The sequence below is a fragment of the Eutrigla gurnardus genome, assembly GCF_963514095.1.
Source record: "Eutrigla gurnardus genome assembly, chromosome: 20".
Classification (NCBI taxonomy): Eukaryota; Metazoa; Chordata; class Actinopteri; order Perciformes; family Triglidae; genus Eutrigla; species Eutrigla gurnardus.
Genome location: NC_139931.1, coordinates 18,089,511 through 18,114,623, shown reverse-complemented (window position 1 = coordinate 18,114,623; position 25,113 = coordinate 18,089,511). Strand labels below are relative to the sequence as shown.

At 43.0% G+C, this 25,113-nt stretch overlaps 1 protein-coding gene across 1 annotated transcript; it reads right to left on the bottom strand.

Annotated features, from left to right (window-relative positions):
* Positions 1-1,794: 1,794 nt before the first annotated feature.
* LOC311031587 (retinoic acid receptor alpha-B-like) lies at positions 1,795-24,805 on the bottom strand. Its single transcript, XM_084037943.1, has 9 exons — positions 23,671-24,805; positions 9,894-10,048; positions 7,806-7,947; positions 6,568-6,728; positions 5,824-6,000; positions 5,514-5,718; positions 5,330-5,397; positions 4,925-5,015; positions 1,795-3,896 (listed from the first exon to the last, which is right to left on the bottom strand). The coding sequence occupies exons 1-9, from the start codon at positions 23,867-23,869 to the stop codon at positions 3,640-3,642; spliced, it is 1,455 nt and encodes a 484-aa protein (XP_083894069.1). The 5' UTR covers positions 23,870-24,805; the 3' UTR covers positions 1,795-3,639.
* Positions 24,806-25,113: the final 308 nt, after the last annotated feature.

Sequence of the window (25,113 nt, the reverse complement as noted above, 5' to 3'; positions counted from 1 at the left end):
CCCCATTCACCAATACCATATATCATAATATTTTTGTTCTTGAATTTGTTCTTAAGAAATTTCCAAAGAAAAACTATGGCGTATTCATGACATGTTCTTAAACCACAGAGATGTTCGCACCTGTGTTCTTATCTTGATTCCCACGAATTTTGATGATGCAATAAACAATTATTTTGCACACACACACATCAGCACGATAACCCGAACAAAAGAAAACATTGGTGAATGCCAGAATCCATGTGAAAAGTGACTAAGTGGGGTTTAAGAACACATTTCTTCCTAGCGCTTGGTGAATGAGGCCCAATACTACTTTTTAAGGGGAAATGCACTCGTTCTTGGATGGTAAATGGACCTGCATTGATATGGCTCCTTTCCCAACACCGATACTGTCCTGATGGCAGAGGCTGTTAGACAAGGAGCCACGTTCCTATCAGGACCTCACCAACACAATCAAGCATTCTCACCAAGGCTGCAACCGCTTCTGAGGAGTGAAGCCAAATCTACAGTGCCTTACTTGCATTCTCTCTGCTGGCCATCAGGGGGCAAGTGAGTAGGATTGGGCTTTGGAAATGATGGAGGAGGGTTGATATGACTGGCTTAGGGAGCTTGTGGCAGAATCTGGTTTTGTTAGCATATAGCGAATGTCCACAGTCACCTGATGAGAGAGAGATAGAGATAGAGATGGAGAGAGATTGGTGAGTGAATGAGAGTGAAAGAGGGAGAAAATTAAAGAGGGATTTGTCCCGACTGATCCGCTAAGCTTCATTTCAATCAGGAGAGACAACATATTCAATTGAACAAAAATGTATGACATGGTGCATAATAATATGAATAGTGGAGAGTCTGGGCTGAATGAGTTGCCAGTGAAATAGGAACGCTACGTGAAAGCAAACATCATCACCATTTTTATGCATAACTTACCAGATAATTATGGCATTAAAGACCTTTTGATCCGTGAGGATAGTATTGATGTCAGGCTGAATAGAGTAGGAGAAGGCCATGGACGACCAGAAGCCCCCTTGGCTGCAGGGAGGGTTAGGGTTAGTGGCATCAGAAGTAGTATTCACTTAAAAGAATGCCCTGAATAATAGGGAATGCATTTGATGCGGATTAGCACGAAATGACAGTCAAACCAAGATTAAGGAAGAGGAGGGTTACCTTGGATACGACAACATGACAGGTGGAGCAGACAGGGTCTAAATTGTCATGTGTATATCATGGATTTAAAGAGCCAGTGCCTCCATATTTGGAATGCTACAATGAGGAAGTGGAGGGAATCTTAAGAAATGCCTTTTAGAAGTCATTTAAAGGCCAGAAAGAATAAACTCTGAAGGGCAGGATCATCATCTAATATTAAGCTGAACACTGGCAATCTGCCTGTGAATATACTCAGTGAACACCAATAATACAGCAGAGGAAAGCACAAACAGCATTCACGCCGAAAAAGTTGAAGTTGCTTGTCAATAAAAACATTCAAAAAACACAAATCAAGCTAAATGTACTCACAAAAATAGTAGTTTTCTAAAGTGGAAGCTGCTGAACGTTTCCTCACCAGAATAATGAAGGAGTTTATTGCCAAAAACGTGTTCACATGCCATGAATTTGCCTCAAAAATTAAAAAGAATAAACAATAAAGCAAAGTACTGCAGTGAAAGACAGATGACCATGTGATGCGTTGTATATTTAGAAGAGGATCGCCCTCTGTTGGTCATACCCACAACAGCACTACATTTAGTTGATCAGAAGAGAGCACGCTCATCTAGGAAAAGTGATGCCGTTCCAGCGATGGAGCAGCAGAATGAAAGCCACACCTCTTTGTTGAACTCCTGTATTTTTTTAATTTTTTTTTATATACTTTCCAATGAGTTTTACCTCGCCGTACATTAACGAGGACAACACTGAAAAAGGAGATTTGTACCTGACAGAGTGGGGGCGTTGTAGTGAAACAGTGGAATCCGTGGAAACAGATTGACTAAAAAGTGGTGAACACTATAAAAACAAAATACAGCTTGTACATCTTCAGGAAGCACCTTCTGACTTCCATATTCTCTTCATCCAACTAGAAGCTCCCGCGGCGCGGTGAGGGCTTTCAACCCCGCGGTGAAACTTGTGAGCGCCGTTGGTGCTCCTGGTACCATTAGAAATGTAAATGTCTTTTGTGTTTCACAGTTACCTGAAGTGAAATCAAACAATCTTTTCTTACAGACGAAGATGCAAAAGTAACACACGGGGGAGATATAATTCCTCAAGCTACAGAAAGTCTCCAATTTCTGATTCCAGTAGCAGAATAGTAAGTCTTGGTTTCCCCGGGTGTTTCTGTGACGGGTCGATGGTGGCAGTGTTGGTGGTTGGTGACGGTGCAAAGAGGACTCCTCACAGCCGTGTTGGGGAAATACAGTATATACACATGTACATTTAGGAAAATAACTTCTTGTATAAGCCTGCCTCCGTCCCATAACTTCTATCACAGCCTTTTTCTTTATATACAATATATTACACATAGTGATTCTGAGTACTATACAGGACTTTTCATAAGGGAGGAAATGTGTGATTTAAGAGGAATCCTCATCATCAGTCTGGCTACATTTAAGTATCTCTATAATCCTTCGTTTCAGGTCGTACAAGCTGTGTCCCAGTTCGGCGGCCGCATCCTTTCCGAGGCCGCGTTTGAAGACCGAATGCGTCGCAGCAAGGATATAAATGCAGCGGAGAAATGCGACCTTCTTTTTCTGATTCAGAGGATCCAACTGATGGATCCTTCACAACCCAACCTTACTGGATCTGGTCTGACGTTAGCTTCATTATTTAAAGTCAACTTTACAGCTAAGTGTTAATGTCATCTCAGTAGCATATAGCATTGGAAGTGTGGTAGTGACCTGTCAATCAGCAGGTAGCCCCGCCCCCTAAAGCATCCCCTGCTTTCTGGTCTGTTGGACTCTAAATGGACCATAATGTACTAAATGAACATCATGCTGGATTGAAGAAGACTTGAAACTAGAGATTGATACCATAAACTCATGTTTACAATGTTTACTGAGATAATACATCAAGAGAGATGGAGGACCATTTTCTCATAGAATTCTGTACAATCAGAGAGGAGTCGCCCCCTGGTGGCCAGCCGTATAAGGTTGGTTTCACCTTTTTCTAATGCTTTCTCATCAACCACTGCTGGTTGCTAGGCGACGGGAGCACACAAAGGGTGGGGGCTGAAACAGCTGGTGACACAAACAGGAAATCCTCGTAGACCAGACGGTCTCATGTTCGGCCTTCAAAGGTGACCATGAAGGCCGCCGAACTGGGACGCAGCGACACACAGCGTCTTCACATAGTTAACCTGTTAGGCATTAAGAAATGCTGCTCTTTTTTTTTCATTTCACGTGTAAAACACAAATGGGTTTCTCACAGCATAGTTCGCCCGCTTCCATTCAACCTGGCATCACCAAGATATTCCACCTCCGTCAGCTACATCAGCTTTCATTGAAGTCATGGACAGAAAAAACGTGTCACCAGTAACCAGGGAGGTTTGTGTTCAGACAGTGGGACTGTTTTTCCTCCAGATCATCCGTTATTAGGTGCAGTGTCTTCGGCTTTCAGTTTGCTGTGCGGAAGGTTTTTGTTGCAGCACCAGGCCGTCCCGCTTCAGGTGGAGGGGGGAGGGGAAGAGGGGGAGCAGGGCACGGGGCTCAGGCTGGGAGAGGAAACCGGTTTGGGCGACGGACTCGGATGGCAGCTTCCCAGCTCCGTTTCATCCTCTTCCCTGCCTCCTCCTCCTCCTCCCCCTTTTCCTCCCCCGGCTCCGTGTCCCTCCAGTCCCTCAGAGTTCTCCAGCATTTCCTGGATGAGGGGAGGCATGGAGCCGGGGATCTCCATCTTCAGAGTGATCACTCGCTCTGCTCCTATGAGGAGGAGGTGGAGAGAGGTGGTGAGTATGGCATGTCATTGAGGTAAACGGCGTTAGCAGAATTTCATCAGTTTGAAACCTGAAAGTTTAAAAATATATGTCACTCTTGTGACGGACCGGAGACCTTGGAGAACACGCTTCGGTGAAGCGAGTGCGCACATATTTACATATTCCATCAAATTTCCTGCTTCAATTCCTGTTTGTGGGTTTGTAGTTTTAACACGTTATTTTTGCTGAATTACACGACAGAATAGACTCATCTAGACAACATCAGATAAGGGAGTGCGGGGGTTGGATTAAGATCAGCGGACCTTTGGATCCATCAAGAGGAGAGCTGCGATGGAAGCTAAGCTAACGTAAGCCAACTGCTCCGGGCTGTCTGACGTCCCGTCGCAGGAAAAAAAAAAGATGGATGAAATAAGACCAGAGATCAGACTATGTGGAGAAACCAGAGACTGTCTGTGGTCCAAACAATAAGGTCACTGACATATTTATGTCGACATTACTTCATTGTTTATTACATCAAGTGTTGACATCATGCACAAAGCAGAAGTAGTGGTGATTTCAGACGTAATTGAGACATTGAGGCACGTCTGCATGGCGGTGAGCCACGCTTCCTCTCCGGGAAATAAACACAAATGATCCGAACTGTCCGAATGTGTGGTCGGTCCTCCCTATTAGTTCCAACGAGTCATCTTAGCTCATGTTCAGTAGTGGTGGGAAACGTCAGTCACATCACAATTTGATTACGATTCAGAGGGTCACGATTGGATTATTAAACAACTCTCAATACATCTCTATTTGGATTTAATATTAAAAAAATGTATTAATTAATAATCGATTATAGAATTATCAACGCAGAATCGTTCAACAAAGCATCGCGATGCATCGTAGAATCGTTTATTTCTCCCACCTCTCATGTACAGTCAGTGACAACATCCTTATTCATGTGTGTCCCGATGAGCTGTGTGTGTGTGTGTGTGTGTGTGTGTGTGTGTGTGCGCGTGTGTGTGTCTGCCTCACCCTTCACACTGATGCTCCTGAGGTCAGTAATCTTCATCAGTATCTTGGGGAACATACAGGGTTTATCAGGCCTCCTCCTCCTCACATAGAGCTATGCACACACAAGACACAAAAGAAAAGTGTTACACACACACATACACACAAATATCTGTTCCAAATCCTTTAAGGTTGTTTCTCCGTGGCTTATTTTGGACTCGACACTTCATGTCGTCTTCACACGATGAATCATTTCAGCATCGATGTGTGACATGCCAGACGCTCAAAGAGGGTTCATTCCTCTATTTTATCACTATTTTAGAATATTGCAATGTCATTTTTTCACAATATCGTAACGTAATGTGACCAGCATAATCACAATAACGGCAGCCAACGGTCAGGGAAAGTATTAAAATACTAATGTCAAACCTTCAAGGCTTCAAGCATCGGCTCCTGAAGAACATCCACCTTGTCTGACTCCTCCAGATCCTGACGGTCTGCACACACACACACACACACACACGCACATTAAACTAAAACAGTAAAACAGTTGTAGAGACAAATCATTTCCGTCTAAGAACTCTTCCTTTATGATTTCCTTCAAGTGCAGTACCTCCACAGAGCAGGCAGATGGCGCTGAGTAATCCCGTCTCTGCATCGTCCATCTCCAGCGGGAGCAGCTGGTTGGCGAAGGAGAACACCAGGTCTGTGAGAGGTCCGAACCCGGCATTGTGCATCTGGGTGCGGTTCAGAGTCAGCCCGTCGGAGAAGGTCATGGTGTCCTTGTCCGGGGTGTAGCGGGTGCAGATCCTTAGAATCTAAGAAAAGTAGCCGAAAGCAACATGTGATGGATTATTTAAAGGAGACTTTACCACTGTAGGTTTCAGGCAGAGGACGATTTGTGGATTTGTGATGACACTCACCAGTATGTCGAGGCAGGCGGATTTGAGCAGGGTGATCTGATCAGCGATGGTTAACGTGGTGAAACCAGGGAGATGCTTGGCGAACTCCACTGTCTTGATGATGCATTTGGTGGACAACTCACTGAACTTGTCCCAAAGACTGACGTCCAGAGCCACACGGTGCTCCGCGCTGTTGCTCTGCAGGTCGGGGGTCGGGTCAGGACCAGAAGGTAGAGACAACAGAAACGTTGAAGAAAACACCGACACGGCATTGTTGGCTAAACCTGTTGCATCTGTGTTAAGGTCCACTTATTAAAGTTACTACGAGGAACTTTCATTTTGTGTTGATTTTGGCGGTCCCTGTGGACAAAAGTGGTAGTGCTTCAAAGCACCAGATCCTATTTAGAAAACCTCTCATTTTGCTGCAGCCGGACCAGTCTGGCCTGCACAGTCCTGGTTCTGGTTCTCCATTCCCTCCATCGGGCCAGGAATACGGCTCAGACCTCCACCACCTCGGAGCGCTCCGTCTCCCACCAGAGTAGACACGGGATGATATTTCATATGACGACTATCCTGGCCAAAATCATCATGATTTGCAATATTATCCTGATAAAAGTATGGGACGACATAGGATCTTTATCCCGGTGAATGTCCTTTATGGGGATATGATATCAGGATCATATTGAGACTATTTCATAACCCGTTAAGTGTTCCTTGTAGTAACGTTAAGAATGGAAACGTGCATGTAGTTGTTGCTGTGCCTACCGTGGTGTATTTTCCCAGCTGACCGAGGGAGGGGAATGTGTCCTGGTGGGCCCGGCGGACTCGTTCTATCATCTGCTCCGTGTCTGCTGACAGGACGTAGATCTCTATCTCCACCTGCCTCTTCTCCTCCTTCTTCTTCTTCATCCGGTCATTTCGCACCACTGAAGGGAGGAGCACAGATTGGAGGATTCAGCTCGGAAGTTGAACTTGACATTTTAAATCGAAGGACGAGGTGGCTGCTCTTTAGCGGTTTTCCTGTCACAGCGATTCTGAAGTCCTCGTCTACATTTATGCTTCCCAGCCTGTTCTTTTGGTGCGTTGGCATTTCCCGGGCAGCGAGGGTCTAATGAAAAGAGCTTCCTCTATGGGATTCATTAATAGTTAATGCAGCATTTTGAGAGCCTGACACATACTAGGGGCTGCAATGGCATATCAAGAGTATCGATACTGACGTGTTTCTCAGTTAAACGGGACGTGGCGTTGAGAGGAATTTGAGTTGATGGTTTAAAAGATCAGGACCATCTCTATCTCTGTGCAGCAAAGCGTTCAGAATGATTGATGGATGGCTGTCATATTATTATATTATTATTATTATATTTTGATTTACAAGAAGACTTTTTTGTTTTTCAGCATATATTGTTAAGTATATAAACAATTAGACCTGGCCGGTGATATAAAAGGGTTTGCTGCCTCAATTTGACTGTTCTTTTTGTAATCCCCAAGTATATGGAAGCCTAACGATATATCTCTAAAGATCATCCTTTCAATATGATTCATTAGTAAAAAGGACAAAGGTACTGGTTATTACAAGTGAATGCTGGTTATTCAGCCACTAGAGGGAGACACATATCAAGGTTAAAACGGATCACTGTGCTGCCTGAGGAGGGCACTGAGCAGTATGACATGTCCTGGTGCTGTTCTGTATGTTCTGCTTTATTATAGACTTTTGTAAACAGCGGTTATGTCATTTGTGGGCGGGGCCAAACTGTTGACAGAAGGTGTCAGTTCTGTAGCAGTGCTGTCATGTAAGATGGAAGGAAGTATATTAATAACAATTATCAATGTGCTGAGTTTCCACTAAATAAAGTTACAGTGGACGGTTACATCTTCTACACCTGATGGGAAATCCCAGTATCTATTAAAAATAACAGCTCGTGGCATACAAATCTCTTGACACTTAAAATATTAATAGCGGTGAACTCCACGACTAGAAAACAATGTGTGTAAACTGTACTCACACTCCTTGGACATGCCGACTTCGAGGCATTTCTGCAGCCGACAGGACTGACAGCGGTTCCTCGTCACCTTGTTTATGACACAGACTTTGTCCCGGTGACACGTGTAGACCATGTTCTTCTGGATGCTCCTCCGGAAGAAGCCCTGGCACCGAGAAATGGAAACATATTAACAGAATACACCAGTGTTGTGAACATTTGGAGGTTTTTCTCTTTTCTTTCTTACACCTGAATTTAAAACCATGGGATTAAAACCAAAACTGGCACCATCAACCATCATCACTACTGTAAACACTGGAGACCTGTCATTGTTTACGTGCAGCTGGTTGCAGGTCAGTTCATGGTCTATATCAGGCACACTAAAGCCTGCACAGATATCAAAGTAGATACTAATTGCATGCACAGATTATTTGCGTTGCGGTGTGTGTGTGTGTGTGTGTGTGTGTGTGTAGGATTAGATGAAGCAAAGAGGCTTACAGATCCTAAGGGAGGCACAAAGGTCGTAACCCCTTCCCTTACATATTATGCAAATTCTCAGTAGTAACACGTAACCTCTTTTCATTGAAGTTTTAGAGCCGTGATCACGGCCGGATGTGGTTTAAACCTTTTTTCGATATTGTTTTGATCCGTTAAATTCGATACTGAAACCACAATGAGACTTTTTTTTATGCTCGGTGTGATATAAAACCTCACAGCCTCAATAAATCTGAAATGAGTCTGAGGTAGTAACACTTGGCAACAGCAAAAAAACAATTACTCAACGAAACACTCATTCTACCTCACTGCCAAACTCTTTAAGGTTTCTTTAAATATTTCTCAATGGCTTTTCCAAATATTCTTTATCAGTTCTCATCCACCACACAGAAAGACAAGATTGTTGATGACAATTTACTGACAAGAAATCTAGCGTATAAGAAGCTAATTTTTAAATGGAGTCCGGGCTTCATTTCATCACTTCCAGAGAGCAATGAGGGCAAACCAGCATCACTGATCTGTTTAATATCAAGGAAACACTGGGCGAACTTTGGATGGCGTGTTGACACGTTTCTCTGCTTCTAAAGCAACGGTGTGACGACCACAAAGCACCAAAGCTTGGCACCGCTTTCCTCCAGTTTTTGGATGGCTGTTCGGTGGCCGTGGCCTACATCTGTTTACAACTGATCGATTTCTCAGAGGTTTCAGGTCTGAGCGATTTCATTACGTAATGCTGTGTTGTAGCATTATGAATAAATCAACCCTGAAAGTCAGTTCATTCTCATAATGGTTCAATTTGACCCGTTGGACACGTTTAAGTAAACTGGGGTCTCTGCGATTCTGTTGCTTGTTAAGCTAACGCTAATTAGCTGCCGTTAGATGAGAGACGCTGCCGTTGTAACGAATGTTATGGAGGTTTTGTAATATTTCATGTTTGATCTACTTGAGCGATATCTGATCAAATATATATTTCTAATTTGCTTTTTATTCAACTTGCAAGGCTGCATCCCTTAGGTACCCTATTTAATAATTTTTTTTGCCTTATCTGATTAATAATCGATTTATCATGGCAATAATAAACAGATCAATGCAGCGGTGGTTCACACACACACACACACACACGGCCCGCTTATCGAGGGATGCACTATATAGTGTTTCGCCATCGATGTGCACATGCTCAGTAGTTATGCACACGACACGCTACGACTATGGAGCTGCATGATACAGATAAAAACTCCCATGATCCTCATTTCCATGACTAATCCAGTGTTTCTGAATCCTGACCTACAGTGTAGGTCAGTCGCCAGTTTCATGATGAATATACTTTTTACACCAGCAGATCATTTCCTCGTAGCGCCGCCACCAGCTATATTAGGTAGTATGAAGCAATATATATGATATAAAAATGTGTTTTTACGAGGGCACAAAATTGAAAAGAATTTAGCTCTCAAAGTGCATCAAATTGATGCATTTAACTAAAATGTACAAAATGTAGGTTGAAAATGCCTGTATTTTTTCATATATCGCAGGAAAAGAAAAGTGCAATGTCAGCTTTGTTCCGATAGCGTGCTGTCGCGTCAGTGTACGTTCAGCTCACTCATGGGTTTAGCTGCCTACCTTGCAACCCTCGCAGGCGCTGACTCCATAGTGGTATCCTGAAGACTTGTCCTGACACACAAAGCAGGGCTTGTAGATGCGGGGTGGAGGCGGAGGTGAGGGGGGGCTGGGGACGAGGAGGTCCTCTCCCGAACTCGTGCTCTCCGTCTCTATAGCTGCAGGAGGAGAATCGTTTGGGTTAAGACATGAATCTTCCTGTGAGTGGATGCATGGAATCTAGCAAGCAGTCGTGTTTTGATAACGATATGTAGAAGTCAACATCTAGGAGGTGCAACATCTAGGAGGTGCTACCCAACGGTGCTACCCAACGCTATGTATACATACATCATGTCTGTATGGTAATATCTACAGAAAGTGTACTAGAGGGTGCATTTAACAGATTTCTGCCAGGTGCTTCTGCAGCGACCGCATCCCACGACTGGCTAACCCTCCGTCTAGACGCCAACGGGTACTAAATTATGGTGAAGCACACTTCATTCAAACCCCAAGACAAGCGGCGATGAATGCAAGCAATTGGCTCAAAGTCCTTGTGTAATACACTACATGCTTTCTTGCCAAAAACTAAATTTAACCACTGAGCTGTCTTAGCGGCGGCAACATGCAGCAGCGTGAGTACTGGCAGTTCCACTGCTGGCGGCGAGTCAAACACACCGTCCATTACAGGGCAGCCGTAACCGGCCACCCAAAATATAAGGTCCCAATCACACCGAGGTTCACGGGGACAGGCGTAGCCCGCTTCAAAAACGCCACTTGGCAAAGCACGTCGGGGCATAACAGCCGATCGGTCTGCGGCGCTCTTGATGTTGTCTAGGAGGACGGAAAAAGTCCATAAAAAGTGGAGGCGTAACAGCATACTGAAATTAGTACTATCACCAAATGCAGATGAACCCAAGATCCTGGTCTGCTCCAGATTCCTGCCTTAAATCTGAAGGCAGTTTGTTCTCGCCACTGTGGCGCTGTAACGCCTTCTCCTGGGGATGTTGGGACTTTGAAATTCATTGGCTCTGAAAATCATGAGCGTGTTCTCGTCCTGCTCCGATTACTTTTGTTGTGATATGACATTATAAATAAAATTGAAGCTAAATTAAATGTAAAGTTCATCGTATAAAACCCACTAATATCAACCTTTCGTCGTCTACCACAGAGCCTGATTTAAAAAATATACGATACAAATTACATTTTAAAATCCTTTTATCCTTTATTCATGCAGGGAGACCATATGATTTATCATCATGTTATATGAGAATACCTTGTTTTGCACTAGAAATAGGATGCTTCTTATCTGTGATGCAACATCAGGATAATATCGTGAATCGGAATTATTTTGGCCAGGATAACTGTGACAAAATCACGTTGGGCGCATTTGATGACGGCTATTTGAAGCTTCGTCTGATAACCTCAATCAAAGTTTTGCGATTATTTAAAAAAACAACTTTGGATGCAGACCTATGCATCTCCCTCTTCTTGGGTTATGACACCCAACAAATTCATAAGACATTCAGAAGCATTACACCCAGATCACGTCAATAACAAAAAAAGGTTTTGCTTAAAGATGACGTTTTTTTTTACTTGCACATCTGCAATAACTGAAAAAGAAAGGTGGAAGTTCATGGTTTTGATGGAAATAAATAAAAAAGTGGCATGATGACTCCAAAGATTGTAAATGTGTGATTTCTATGTTCATGTCTGTAACCTTTGCAAAAGATAAATATATATATAGAATTCTTCGGACCACCAAAGATATGTATTGCCATATAGAGACAGCACAAACAATATGATTAATTAGTAACCGCTTATATAAAAGCCAGGTTAGTTTAGGCTCCTTCAGCCCATTACTGTCCACGTTTCCTGACTGACGAGCTGCAGGAGGAAACACGTTCTGCAGTTCAGTGTGCCAGCCTGTCTCATCTAAAAAAAACAAGCTGGGGAAAAATAAACCTTTGTTTTTTTCCCCTCACTGTGATGACATTTAGTGCTGCGTGGTATTTACTGACGCACGTTCGGATGTAATGAATGAAATGCAGAGAAGGGAAATGAAACTCACACCATCTGTCTCCACGGTAAATCATCTGTTGAGTGTTTGATGGTTATGTGCTTTAGAATGGATCTGCTGTGAAACAATCAGAAAGCCGGGGTTTTTTGTTTACCAAGAGAATCTCTCTGTCTTTATTTAAATGAGTCGGGAAGCCATCAGCAAAGCTTCACTTTATTTTTGATGTTATCAAACAAAGAGAAATGCTCTGCCCTCGCCCTTCCTCGGGCGTACTTCCTTGTGTTAAGAATGAAGCAGGACGCGATTCGAAGCGATGGCGCTGGTTGTGTTTGACCAATCAGCGACGGTCATCCCTGCAAAGACTACTCTGAAAGTTACACTTTCAGAAAGTACTACCCCCCCAATCAGGACCTTTTCTGAAGAGGTAAAATAACCTCATTTAAGTCCTGGCAGTGTAGCCAATGCTGCTGAAGTACCTTGCATTCTCTCTGCTGGCCACAGGGGGGCGACTCCTCAAAATGTGTATGTAATCGATGTAATCATGAACCAGGTAGTATAAAGAGAGACAAAATTATCTGTAGTGTGAAACCAGAAGTCAATGAAGACATATTTGTCACGTAGTAGTAGTTATTGGAACCCAAACCACAATCTTTTCCTAACCCTAACCAGGTAATTTCCTGTGAAGACATTTATTTTGTAGAAATGTATTGCATGCAGCAACCAGTAATTGATATGTGTTGCAATCAGGCGGCAACCTACGGTGCTGGAAAGTGTAGCTGAAGTGCCTAAAAGTTGCAACTCATGGTTGCAAAAAGAAGTCTGATTCGATGGAAGTCTATGAGAAAATGAGCCTACTTCTCAATTAATTTATTATCTCAGTAAACATTGTAAACATGAGTTTATGGTCTCAGTCGCTAGTTTCACATTTTCTTCAACACAGCATGATGTTCATTTAGTACATTAGTGTGTGATGTCACAACGACTACGTCCACTTCTTATTTACAGAGTTCCCCAAAAGGTTCCTCGTCCCTGGAGAAAGTTCCTATGATCAAAAAGGGGCTAAAAAGGAAAATGGGAATTGTAAAAAAAATATTCTGATAGCAGATGAAAAATGGGAGGAAACATTTTCAGGACATAAACCAAGGAACAGTCCAATGTGGAGGCAATTTGATTAGAAGGTCAAATTTGGTATTTTAACCAACCATCTATCACCTCAAAGTACACTAATACTTCTGAGTTCTGCTGGAGAGGATGTGGATTGGAAGGACTTTACACATAGTTTCTGGGATTGCCCAAAACTCCTTTATTTCTAGACGGATATCTAAAAGGAGATGAAACAGGTGCTGGGAATCAACCCTCCTATACCGAGTATACTCCCTGATAATATGACTGACAAATACTTATCTTCCTTACTCTGAACTCTGCTTTTAATAGCAAAACAATGTACAACTGTTTCCTGACAGAAACCCACGATAACACAATGGAGACAGGCCAAAACACTTTTTAAAGAATACTTTATCTTTGTTGAAATATTTCATGTTGCACTTCATGCTTCGTCATTAATGTATCCAATATGTTGTTGTACTCCACTGCTGTGTCATTAACTGTAATCCAATCGAAACTCTAATCTTTTAATCACGTATTGCTTTGGTGAGGTGAAAATCAAGGTTACTGTCTAATGGATCTGGACGGGACCTTGTTGACAGTATAATTAACTACAGTGGTTGGATTATGACTTGTCATGTCTTTGTCCTTGGTTCAAGCCAAGGTCATCATAAGTTTGTATTTTCACTTAGTTTTTATTTTAGTATAATTTAGTTTTTAATTTTTAAAAAATGTGGTTTTAATTTTAAATATGAAGGCTGTGGCTCAGTAGATAGAGTGGATCGTCCTTTAATCACGGTTTAACGGCGGTTCAATCCCCAGCTCCTCCTGTCCGAAGGTGGAAGTGTCCTTGAGCCAGACACTGAACCTCCAGTTGCTCCCCCGGGTGCTTTCTAGCCTCCTGCTCCTAAAAGTGCTTGAGATGGGTGTTAAATGCAGAGGTCAAATTTCATATGTCTTTATGATCACTGTAGTAGTGCTATTTGTTTTTTTTAATTTTGTTTCCATGTTTCACTGCTTACTTTCGTCTTATTTTAAATATAATATTGAATTCATGAATTGAGTAATTAGAAAGACCACGGTTGGAGGTGGCTGGCCGATCCAGCTTCACCCTCTCTCTCCCTGCGGGGGGGTGGGGGGGCTCCAGACTGATAAGCGATGGTGATGAGGATGATAAGTTAAATGGACCGTAACATAACATAAAATGTTTCACTTTGTAGCTGTAGCTCACAAGGGGGTGATTAGGCTAGACTCCACAAATTTCAATATCCTGGGCAAGAGAGTTGCGATTCATGATATTATCCTGATAATCAGCAAAATGTGCTACATACAAACACGACAAGGTGGCATGAAAACATCCTTGAGTCACTTTAGGTTAGTGAAGAAACAATTAAAATAATCTCAAAAAGGATGATCATGAATCATCTGGTCTAAAGGATGAACAAATAAAACAATATATCTCCATGTTTCACTTGTCTACCATGACAGTGAGCTAGACAGCTTTTACCCTGATAATGGAAATTCACCACGATCTGATTTTGAGTTGTTTTTTTAATCACGATGTGAGATTAAGTTCGATATTACATTTTTTACTGGAGCACAAAATTGTTTACAGATCTAGACGTTGACGTGTCCAAATGTACGACATTTGATGGGAAAAAAATGTTTCTTATTGCAATATATATTGCAGAAAGACAAATCTTGCAATATCAGTGTCGTTCCAATGTTGTGCAACCCTGATAACAACCTGATTCAAGCAACACGGAGGAGTGAGCTGCACACCAGCAGCCATGGAGGAAGTGAAGCATAACATCCCGCTACTAATTCTGTGTCCGGGGCTCATTTTGTCAAAGTGGATGTTGTCTTTGTTGGGAGAGCAGGCAAAGACAGACCGTGACCCATTTTAAAGGCCTTCAGATTACGATAGCAGGACCAACCTCCTCTGCTTCTCCCTCTTTCACTCTAACCTCTAACCCAGCGCTCACTCGTCTCCCCTCCCCCCGGCTTTGGTAGCCATACCAGACATTCCACTATGGAGGAGACTCAACTCCCCTCTACTGGCCTGCTCTGTTGACATAGAGAGGGAGAGAGAAGTGAAAGCCCCTTTCACACTGCCTTTTGGTTGCGGGACTATTCTGCCGTTATTCCGCCCCGTCGTCATTCTGAACGTACACCGAGGCGGAATGGCGTAACAGAATATTACGCCTCTGAGACCCAACGGAGGTCGTCACAGAGCCGCATAAGAGGAGAGACGAGGCGATACGGCGTTCCGTCTAAACGCTCCAAGCACCAGAGGAGGAAAAGACGTGACGTAGTGAAGATGACCATGGTGACACGCCGCCAGCGGATTTAACGAGCTCAAAGCGTAGATCCGAAGAAGATAAAATGCTGGTAGTTGCTTGTATGAGGCTGCCGTTACGCATCGACATGTTTATGATGCAGCAACTTAAAGGTTGTAGCAGCGATTCTGGTTGCCCTCACTTCCGTTGCGAGATCCAAAACAAACAGAGCCAGCTAGCCCCTCCCTCCCGTGTTTTGAAAATGATCATGGACGTGCATTTTCATGAGTGCCACCCATCCCTTGTCTGTGATTGGTTGGAACACTGTTTATTTTGCTTTTGAGGTGTCGGTAGTACCATTTGTTTTTGTGTGCGATCTCGGAGCCTAGGCTGCCTAGAGAGACGCGTTTTTTTGACGGCCTGCTTATGGGGCGGGCAGCTAGCGGATCGTGAGGTAAAAACAGATGAATGTGATCATTTATGTTTCGGCCCAGAATCGCTGATACAACCTTTAACTTGTTGAAAACTCGTGTTAATATGCGAGACGAGCATGGTTGTTTTGATGCATCGAGCTTATCAGATTTACGACGATCATTGAAAGCGTCCGACGAGGCCATAGACATCTCACTCCTTCCACAACTCCTATCTAAACGCAGACAAACAAAGTTCTATCTCAACGCTCCGGTTCGCGGCATATTTTGACTCGTCTTTCTGCCATCACGGTGGAATCGTCCGTCTCAAAGGGGCTAAAGAGAGGCGATCCTCCGCCTCCTCCTCCCATCCCTCCATCTTCATCCCTCCTCTATTTGTCTTTCCTCTCTCCTCACTAACATGCTAGCCCACCGCTTCCCTTCAGCGCCGGCTGACCTCTTTTAAACTTCTCTGTTGGCCGCCTCACACTTCCAACTGTCTCTCGCTCTGTTGTCATTTGTCTGTTTGTGATTCTCTCCCTATGATTTCTCACTTCTGCATTTGCAGCGTGACGCAGTTAACAGGGCGTCCGAAACCAAATGTGTGAGTTTCAGCTGTAGGTTCCTACACAGAGGGAGACTTTCTGTTTATCGTAGAGGTGAGGAGACGGTGTTTTAAAGGGATAGCTTGGTTAGATTTCATGTATTTTCATAATCTAGAGGAGATGGCGGTCAGCGGGCTCTGGAGACAAATAAATAGAGGGGAGCAGCACCAAAATGAAGAAACCTAAAATAAAGGCCAACCTTAAAAAAATGTACATTATATTTATTATATCTTGCTGTCAGACAGACCTTTCCACTGGGGAAGTGAACCAAAAGTGAAACTTTCAGGTGTGTGAAATCTGTCTGTTTCTCTGAAATGGGGAACTCAGCTCCTGTAGGAAACACACTGACTGTGGATGTTTAGGTGTTTTTTTATATTGGAACAACACTGACATTGCTAAAATTTTTATTTGAAACAGTTTTTAGTGTTCACTTGCACGCTGAATCAATAAACGTTCCATATCACGTATTATTACTTTGTTGTGAATCTGCAGAGGGAGGAGCCTGAACTCTGAGCTAATCAACACATTCCCAAACAAGTGTATCCTCAGATGAACCCGACCTCAGTTTAATAATGTCAGCATACACTTCGACACAAATCGGGTCCATTGAGCTGATTATCCCGGCTAAACCAACTAGCATGCTACAACAACTGGTGCGCTGCCAAAACGGTCCAGGTAAAACTCTGTCCTGATTTTCTGTCCTGCGTGTGTGAGTCGAGAAAACAAACAGCTGTTTGGGTCACGGGGCCAACTGAGAGGATGTCGCGTACCTGAAGCCGTCATTTATTTGCAATCATTTGAATTGTGTGTTTTTAAGCAAATAATCAATATATATGACAATAACTATCTAGTAAATCCCTGTATTGATCTCAAGGGGCAGTTGGGATACATTTATATGATAGATATTTCTGTGGATTATTTTTAGTTTTTCATTTTTATTTTATTTTATTGACAGTATGGCAGTATTTGAGTGACCTCGACTGTTAAAGTAAGGAATGAGCAACTGTTTAATGTTTATTCTCTAAAATAAATGAACAAAACTAAAAGTTATTTCCTGCATTTTCTTTGTTATTTCTCTGTTGTACTAAAAATATTATCAAACTGGACCCAAAAACTGAAGGACATCCCGAAGCATGAATTTTGCGTTACACCCCCAGTAAATAAATAGTGGTTTTTGAAATAGTCTTAGTCTCATTTGTTTGAAAGCCAAAGTAAAGAAAATGATGCTCCAAATAGACTCAGCCCAGCTGTATTACCATAATGTGTTATTTATGGCGAGGCAACAGGTTTAAATTCCCGTAATGAAATGAAAATACATGTGTTGTGGTTTGTCATGATTGAATAAAAATGAGTTGCAGCCTGCAGGCCGAGCAGCAGCCGGCTTGTGTATCAGTCTGTAATCAGTGGCCACCTCCTCTGCTCCTGTTATCACCAGGATCTCCTCTCTAAGCTCCCCCAAGGTGAGAGGGAAGGTCAGATCTTTATCATTGTACAGTACAGCAATGCACAACCACATGCAACCGTGGCAGCAATTCATTGTGTGCTTTTCAACAAAAGTAGATGCTGTACACGATCGAGATGAAACCGGTTGGAAACGTGAAACTGTGAAAGAACAATAACTAACATCTTTCACCTTACATTTGTCACGGGGACGTTGTTTGTCTTTCTATTGTAAATATTAACACATTATTAATACTAAGCCTTGCTCCTGGGCTGCCGGTCGGTGTCCTCGGGCCCGTTGATGTTAAATGTTAGCCGGTGCTGGGTAAGCCATTTCCCAAATGTGATGTAAAATACTGTTACATGGTCTCCCCAGGCGGTCCGGGCTTCATGCCAGCAAACAGTTCCTGAATAGAGAGCCTGCTCTCTCAGCTGAGAGACCGGCCTCTAATCACAATGCTGAATTCTCCGTCCCAGACAGTTAACAAGGTGCTCTTTAAGCATTTTGGTAGATGCTGTTAAGCCTCACTGACAGCCATTATCACTGCTAATGACTTTCTCCTGATGCGAAAACTGCAACCGACAAACTGACAACTACTAATAAGCACACGTACGGTCGAGTGGCATTGTTGGGCAAAAAGCTTCGACGAGGGCTTTGGGCAATATGGATATAATTGTTGTATATGTTATTGTATCACTGTCACTGTTTATATTTATCAAGATATAGGATGGATACATCGTTGAAGTCCCATGAGGCCAGTCATAAGTAACCAGTGGGGGAAAATGGCGTTTGAAAAGGGGCAGTTCACTGTGTGATTTACTTGTTACAGAATTTTAGAAATGAAGGGTTTCTAATTCACCTGATTGTGTGTGTTTATGGGTAAAATTAACCATATTTTTAAATCCAAAATAGAGATGCATCGAGAATCGTTTTATAATCGAATCATGAGGTGACGATTTCCCAGCACTACTTATATACTGTGGTTCATTCCCATCATGCCACTCAGCGTGATCACAGTGACCAGCTCGTCTCGAACTACACAGTCCTGTTTATAACGGAGCTAACGGCTAGCACTGACGGAGGTCGCATTGACTTGCATTATGATGCATTCAAGCGCTCATGAATAGATAAATGGTTTAATTTCAAAGCCAAACATGTCATGGCTCTGGATTCTCAAATTTGCATTTTTCTTGGACCAGGATTTAAAAGAAAAATCTTGTGAAATATAATGTGTGCCATATTTAGAAGGCCACCCAATGTGCCACATACATATTTAATCAACACTGCATCTATCTCCTGCTGCCATGTACACACTTTTAACTCTATGTACTGAGCATCTTTGGCACAGAGATGTCTTTCGGGTGAATTACGTTCCATCTCATCATATTTCCAGGTCTTGCAAGGGTTGCAAAAGGGTTGAACATTTTCTAGTTCAGCTCCACAATTTTTTGTATTTCAATTATGAACTTCATGAATTTAACCCTCAAGTCAAATTAATTATAACTGAGAGTTCAAGTAATTCAATTCAGTAAAATCACAGAGGATGGTAAGTAAAACTACTACAAACTTTTTATGTGTGTCTTCATTACATGACTGCAGTTAATATATTATACATTTATAAATAATATATTTGTATGATTTTAAGCTTTTGCTAGCTAGCTGTAACCATGTGGATATAACTTGCTTAAGCTAATTAAGTTTTAATTCTGTTAGTTAACTTGCCTATTCAAAACATGTATGGATCATGTCCACTTGTGGTAAAAGATTAGTTTGCAAATAACATGGTAAATACAGCCTGAGCATATAACCCCTATATTTCCATTTTTTTTGCTTTTTTAAAATTTTGCAACCACATCCAAGTCACATAACAGGAAAATGCAATGTAGCAAAAATAACAACAACATACTTTCACTTTAAAATGGCTGTATTGAAGTATTAGTAATGGTACCACTGTGTACATATGAGGGTGTAACGTTACACACAATTCAGAGCTCGGTTCATACTTCGGTTTAGGGTCACTGTTCGGTACATTTTCAGTACAATAGGAAAAATAAAGAAAAGGCGTAATTTGTTAGTTTATTTTGAAAATAATGAATATTTAATAGTTACTCCTTAACCACATGTCCTAGTTGCATACTGCCAATAATAAATACATAAATAAGAAAAATAAATAATAGAAATGTAATCAAATTTCCTGCAGGATCAATAAAGTATTTCTGATTATGTAAACCTGTTGATAGTTCCTGAACTGGGCGGTAAATTGTCGCAGACTAAAATACACATGTGAAGCACATTGTAGTGGTTTAGCGGTAGTTTAATTCTGTATTGTGTGCGAGTTTGAAAAATATTTGGGCGATTATCGGGATAATATTGTGAATCGCAAGTATTTTGACCATGATAATAGTTAAATTTTCAGATGGTCCCCAGCTTCACCCCTCATACACACTCAATTATTCTTTATACTGTCTCTAATAAATGTGATGTGAAGATGTGACATGAGAAATTCCTGCATTAGTCAAATACTGACAAAGACGTGCCACGCCAGATGACTCGGACTCGAAGGAATGAATTAATAACCAGCTTTCCATTGCCGCTCTTTTAGAAGTCCTCTGAGGTTGGTACGATCCCACACACACACACAACACCACACACACACACACACACACACACACACACACACACACACACACACACACACACACACACACACACACACACACACACACACACACACACACACACACACACACACACACACACACACAGCGTCCACCTCCTCCCCCCACACACTCGGGTCAAACTTACACCCTCACATTCCCTTGGACAATCTGTGAATGTGTGTGTGTGTGTGTGTGTGTGTGTGTGTGTGTGTGTGTGTGTCTCCGGCAGACAGAAAGAGAGGTCATTCAGTGCAGAGAAGTGATGACTGGGCAGCTGACACAGGAAAGAAAGAGGCAGATAGAAGGAGAAATAAAGAGAGGGAGAGATGTAGGTCACTTCCCAATTGTCAGTGAGTCACTGCGCACACACACACACACACACACACACACAAACACACGCACACACACTGAACCACTATCCCCAGGCCAATGCTTACATGTCGCTGGAGCTGCCACTGAATGTGTGCCTGCGTCTCTATACGCCCTTTGACCTTTGAACCCGTTTGACGCTCTTCATTCCAGTCACGCAAGCTTTACAGCCTGAATTTACGAGTGTCTATACGTCCCCCTTTCCTTCTGCTTCCCACCGGCCGGGGCCAGAGTCAACTTCCAAAACTTTATGACTTTAACTCGGTTGTGCAACAGTCATGTCACAGTGACATCACCATGTCCTCACCCTTGGGTGGCTGTCTCACACTGAGGATGACTGTCTCTAACGTTACCCCTGGGGGGGGGGGGGGGGGGGGGGGGGGGGGGCTGTCAACTCACAGCAACAAGGTCCTGTGTTTCTGTGTGTTATTCATTTAATAAGCTGGCGACGTGTCCGGGGCGTACCATGACTCTCAGTCAATGCATGCTGGGATTGTGTTAAAGTTGAGCTGAAATTAACATTAGATCACATCAGCAGTCAGATCACCTTTTTAACAATATATTTTTACATCAAAACTTAAAAAATCTTCCTGGAAAACAACAATATGACTCGTGCTTACATCAGCTAGTACCAAACAATTTCAACCAATATCACGACATCCATCCATCAATCAATCTGCAGCAAAGAGCTAGAGAAGGTTGTCTTTTCAACCATCAAATCAAATCTCTCTCAATGTGACGTCCCGCCTGCCGATCCTGTTTCACTCGGAAATACGTCACAATACGGAAGCTACATGCTCTGGAAATGATGTCTCGGCTTAACTTTAAGCAGGTGTAGATAATGGCTGGAAAGAAAATGTGCTTCTGACACCACAGCTATCCAACCACTATATTTTTTTCTACCGACCAAAATGTGTTCATATACTGAAAACTGTCAAGTCTCTTTGACTGGGTTTACCCCATCACTCACCAGATAGTTCCCACCCTTCACTCTTTTACTTCACTTCAGTAATAATGAAATTAGTGATGAGGCAACACTAGATGTAACATATTTAAAAACGGAAACTACAGGGAGGCTCCGGATCATCTTACCTTTCACAATAAAACCCCTTGACATACACTGTTGTAGCCGTTTACTAGACGGAAGTCTCTCAGAGCAATCTATTTCAACCTTTTATCGAAAAAGTGTTGCAACCCTCACAAATCATTTCAATACGAAACAAAATGTTGCATTTTCATGTCGTTCATTCGTCATGCCCCTGTTGTGTAAAGGCCTTTAACATTTGAGAAATTTGGCTTTCCTCATTTTTGAAGGGCCTCTGAAGAAAAACATTCATATTACTCAATAAAAAATACAGGAAGAATATCGTAAATGGGAAATGGACCTGAATCTACCACATTCCGTCTATTTACCCGTTCACACACATTCATGCACTGATGGCAGAGGATCCGCGTGCACATCAGGAGCTACACATTCACACACAGTCCGATCAGTATCTTGCCCAAGGACACTTCGGGATGCAGGACTCGAACTGTCTCGCTCTACCACTGAGCCACAGCCGGCCACCGTCTTGGAAAAACCCAGGTGTCATTTTGCTAATAGTATTTTCAAACAGTGAAACAATAACCACAGTGATGAAGCCAAGACATGCTGGCTAAGATCACCACAAATGATGACAATAAATTACACATTACACTAAGTATTTTTAATAAAACTATTAGTTATAGGAATAGTTGGCTAGAGGCCTGTTTTACAGACTTAAAAGTATATCACAATCATCTGGAAAGTGACCTAAAAGCACACAAAGCACCTTTAATTATCATTTAACCACCACAAACAACACAACAATAATTATCAAAAATAATACTGTTATATTAAACAGTGACCATCTTATAAAGCACAAGCCCTGATTCCTGATGAATTAAATCTGTACACAAAATACCCGTTATACTGCGTATCAATGCAGAATAAGGTTGCAACTAAATGCCGCTAATTATTGTTTAAACTAATGATCATTTCTCAATTAATTCATTAAATCTTTGTCCAGAAAATACTGAGACAATACCAGTCCCAATTTGCTAAAGACCCAGATTCAAGCGTGTTTTGTGCGCCCAGCGGCCCTGAACCCAATGACAATAACAGGGGCTAGTTTACATAAGCCCTTCAAGTTTGATAAACTGAGAGCTAGGCAACATATTTTGCTTGGGAAATAAATTACTCTGACATATGAATCGATTATTGAAACAGCTGCAGATTCGTTTCCCATCAATCCACTAATTTATTAATCAACTAAATGTTGCACCTCCAAAACATTGATGCATTAGAAGCCTGCTGCACCCACCGAGAAGCACGGAGGTCAGGATGGGCTGGATTTTGGTAAATGAACCCAGGCAGCTGGCTGACCTGCTGAGGTCATGCGAGTCGCTCCTTGGAAAAGCCACAAGATAAAATCCCCTCAAGTGCATGATGCATGGCACAGACACACGGCTACACTAAGTCACATATTAGGCAAGAATCATATCCACTTCATTCAGGAACAGTGTGAGCTGTATGGAACAGGATCTAACAGTCAACGAGGAAGAAATTAACCATGCAGAGCAGGCTAGTAAAGTAAAACTACATGCTGTGGTGTTGTATGGTGTGTTCACTTCCAATCTAGTTAATAGGGGGCAAAAAAGAGGCTGGGGGCACCTGACACTAGAAGGGACTGGCATGTGTCCCAATTAGAGCCAGTGAACTCATGCATTCATCTCCCCGAGCTGCCAACAAATTTCAAAGCACAAGCAAAGGTTTTACCCGCCAGCACCCCCTTGTCATTCTCTCAACAAATTAAATTATCTCCGCCGACTAACTGTGGTGTTCCTCGCGGTTTAGTGTGTTTACAATTCCGAAAATCATTTCGCAACGGGACTCACAGTGGCTGGATCCGCTCCAGTGTCTGCCCGTCACAAGGGAGCCTCCGAACGGACGCTGGAGTCCTCCTACGCCGGACAGGAGTCCCTTCTCCTGGCCGAGCCCCGGGGGTCTGTGGTAGTAGTCCATGCTCAGAAAAGAGCCCGGGTTGGGGCTGCTGGGGCTGGGGCTAAAACCCACAACATCCACGCTTTCGTACATCCCCGAGAGGCGGGAGTCGCCTTTGATCTCTTTGTACCGAATGGAGAGGGGGAAAAGAGATCAAAGCGTCCTGGACGGCGAGGAGAGAAAGGAAGGGAGGGAGGGAAGAGTTCACATCTTCATAACAGACTGACGGGAGGAGGAGGAGGAGGAGAAGGAGGGAGGGAGGAGGGGGAGAAACAGAGATGACCGGTCCCGGTGACCTTTCAGCCCTTGGAGCTGCACAGGCGGCTTACTGTCGTCCCGCTCTGTCGTTTTTTTTTTTTTTTTGCAAAACCGGAAGAAGTTCACACGTTGAATTCGACGTTTTTCTTCTTTGCGGTCTCCTTACAGCGCAAAATGCTACAAGTGCCACCAAGTGAAGTGCCCCGCCGCGGGAGTTCAGCTACTTTGTAGCGCCACAGGGAAACGCAACACTACGCAGCATTATAATGACAAACGCACATGTGGTGTATGTACGAGTTTGTCGTGTCTCCACGCGGGTCGCTACCGTCCGCAGTTTCTTATAGAAGCTAAAATGACATTATATAATTGTCATATCGCTTGCTAATCCGCCAGGCAGGCGAACAGTCATTCAAGTCACAACGGGTACTGTTTGTGCTTAAATCCACGCATGCTCCCAATGAGTGCAACGTTAGCCGAAAAGTAAAAAAAAAAAAAAAGGTCCAGCCGGTGGAAACGCGCTGCTCCGTTCACTCCGGTTTACGGGAATCCAAGCGTCGTTCACGGCAGCGAAGAACACACACGCGCAGCGCTGACACGTTAATGCTAAATCGTCATATCTGACTCTGAACTTGCCGTCTTTATGGTCCAAGAAGGAGATTATCCGGAAAGGTCAGATTGGTGACGGGGAAGTAGGTGGAGGAGATATCCGAGGCGGTTTGTGGTTCGGGCGCCTCTGTTGTTGAGGTCCAGCACCAGTGTCCTGTGGTACCCTCTGGTCTCTGGTCTCTCTCTCTCTCTCTCTCTCTCTCTCTCTCTCTCTCTCTCTCTCTCTCTCTCCAGTTTGATGAGTGACACCAGCTGCGCACGAGCGCCACCTATCTGTCCCGCGTGTCCCTCCAAAAGGCTTTCTGATTTCTGACTGCCGTGAACAACTAATATTTGTCCGTCCACTATTACTAGTAGCAGTAACCTTGGCATGCTTGAAAACTGCTACTTTTATCTCAAAGCCCATTCAGTCTGCTGCATATCATCACACACAGTTAGCTGACGTACACGGCTGTGTTATAACCAGGCAGTGA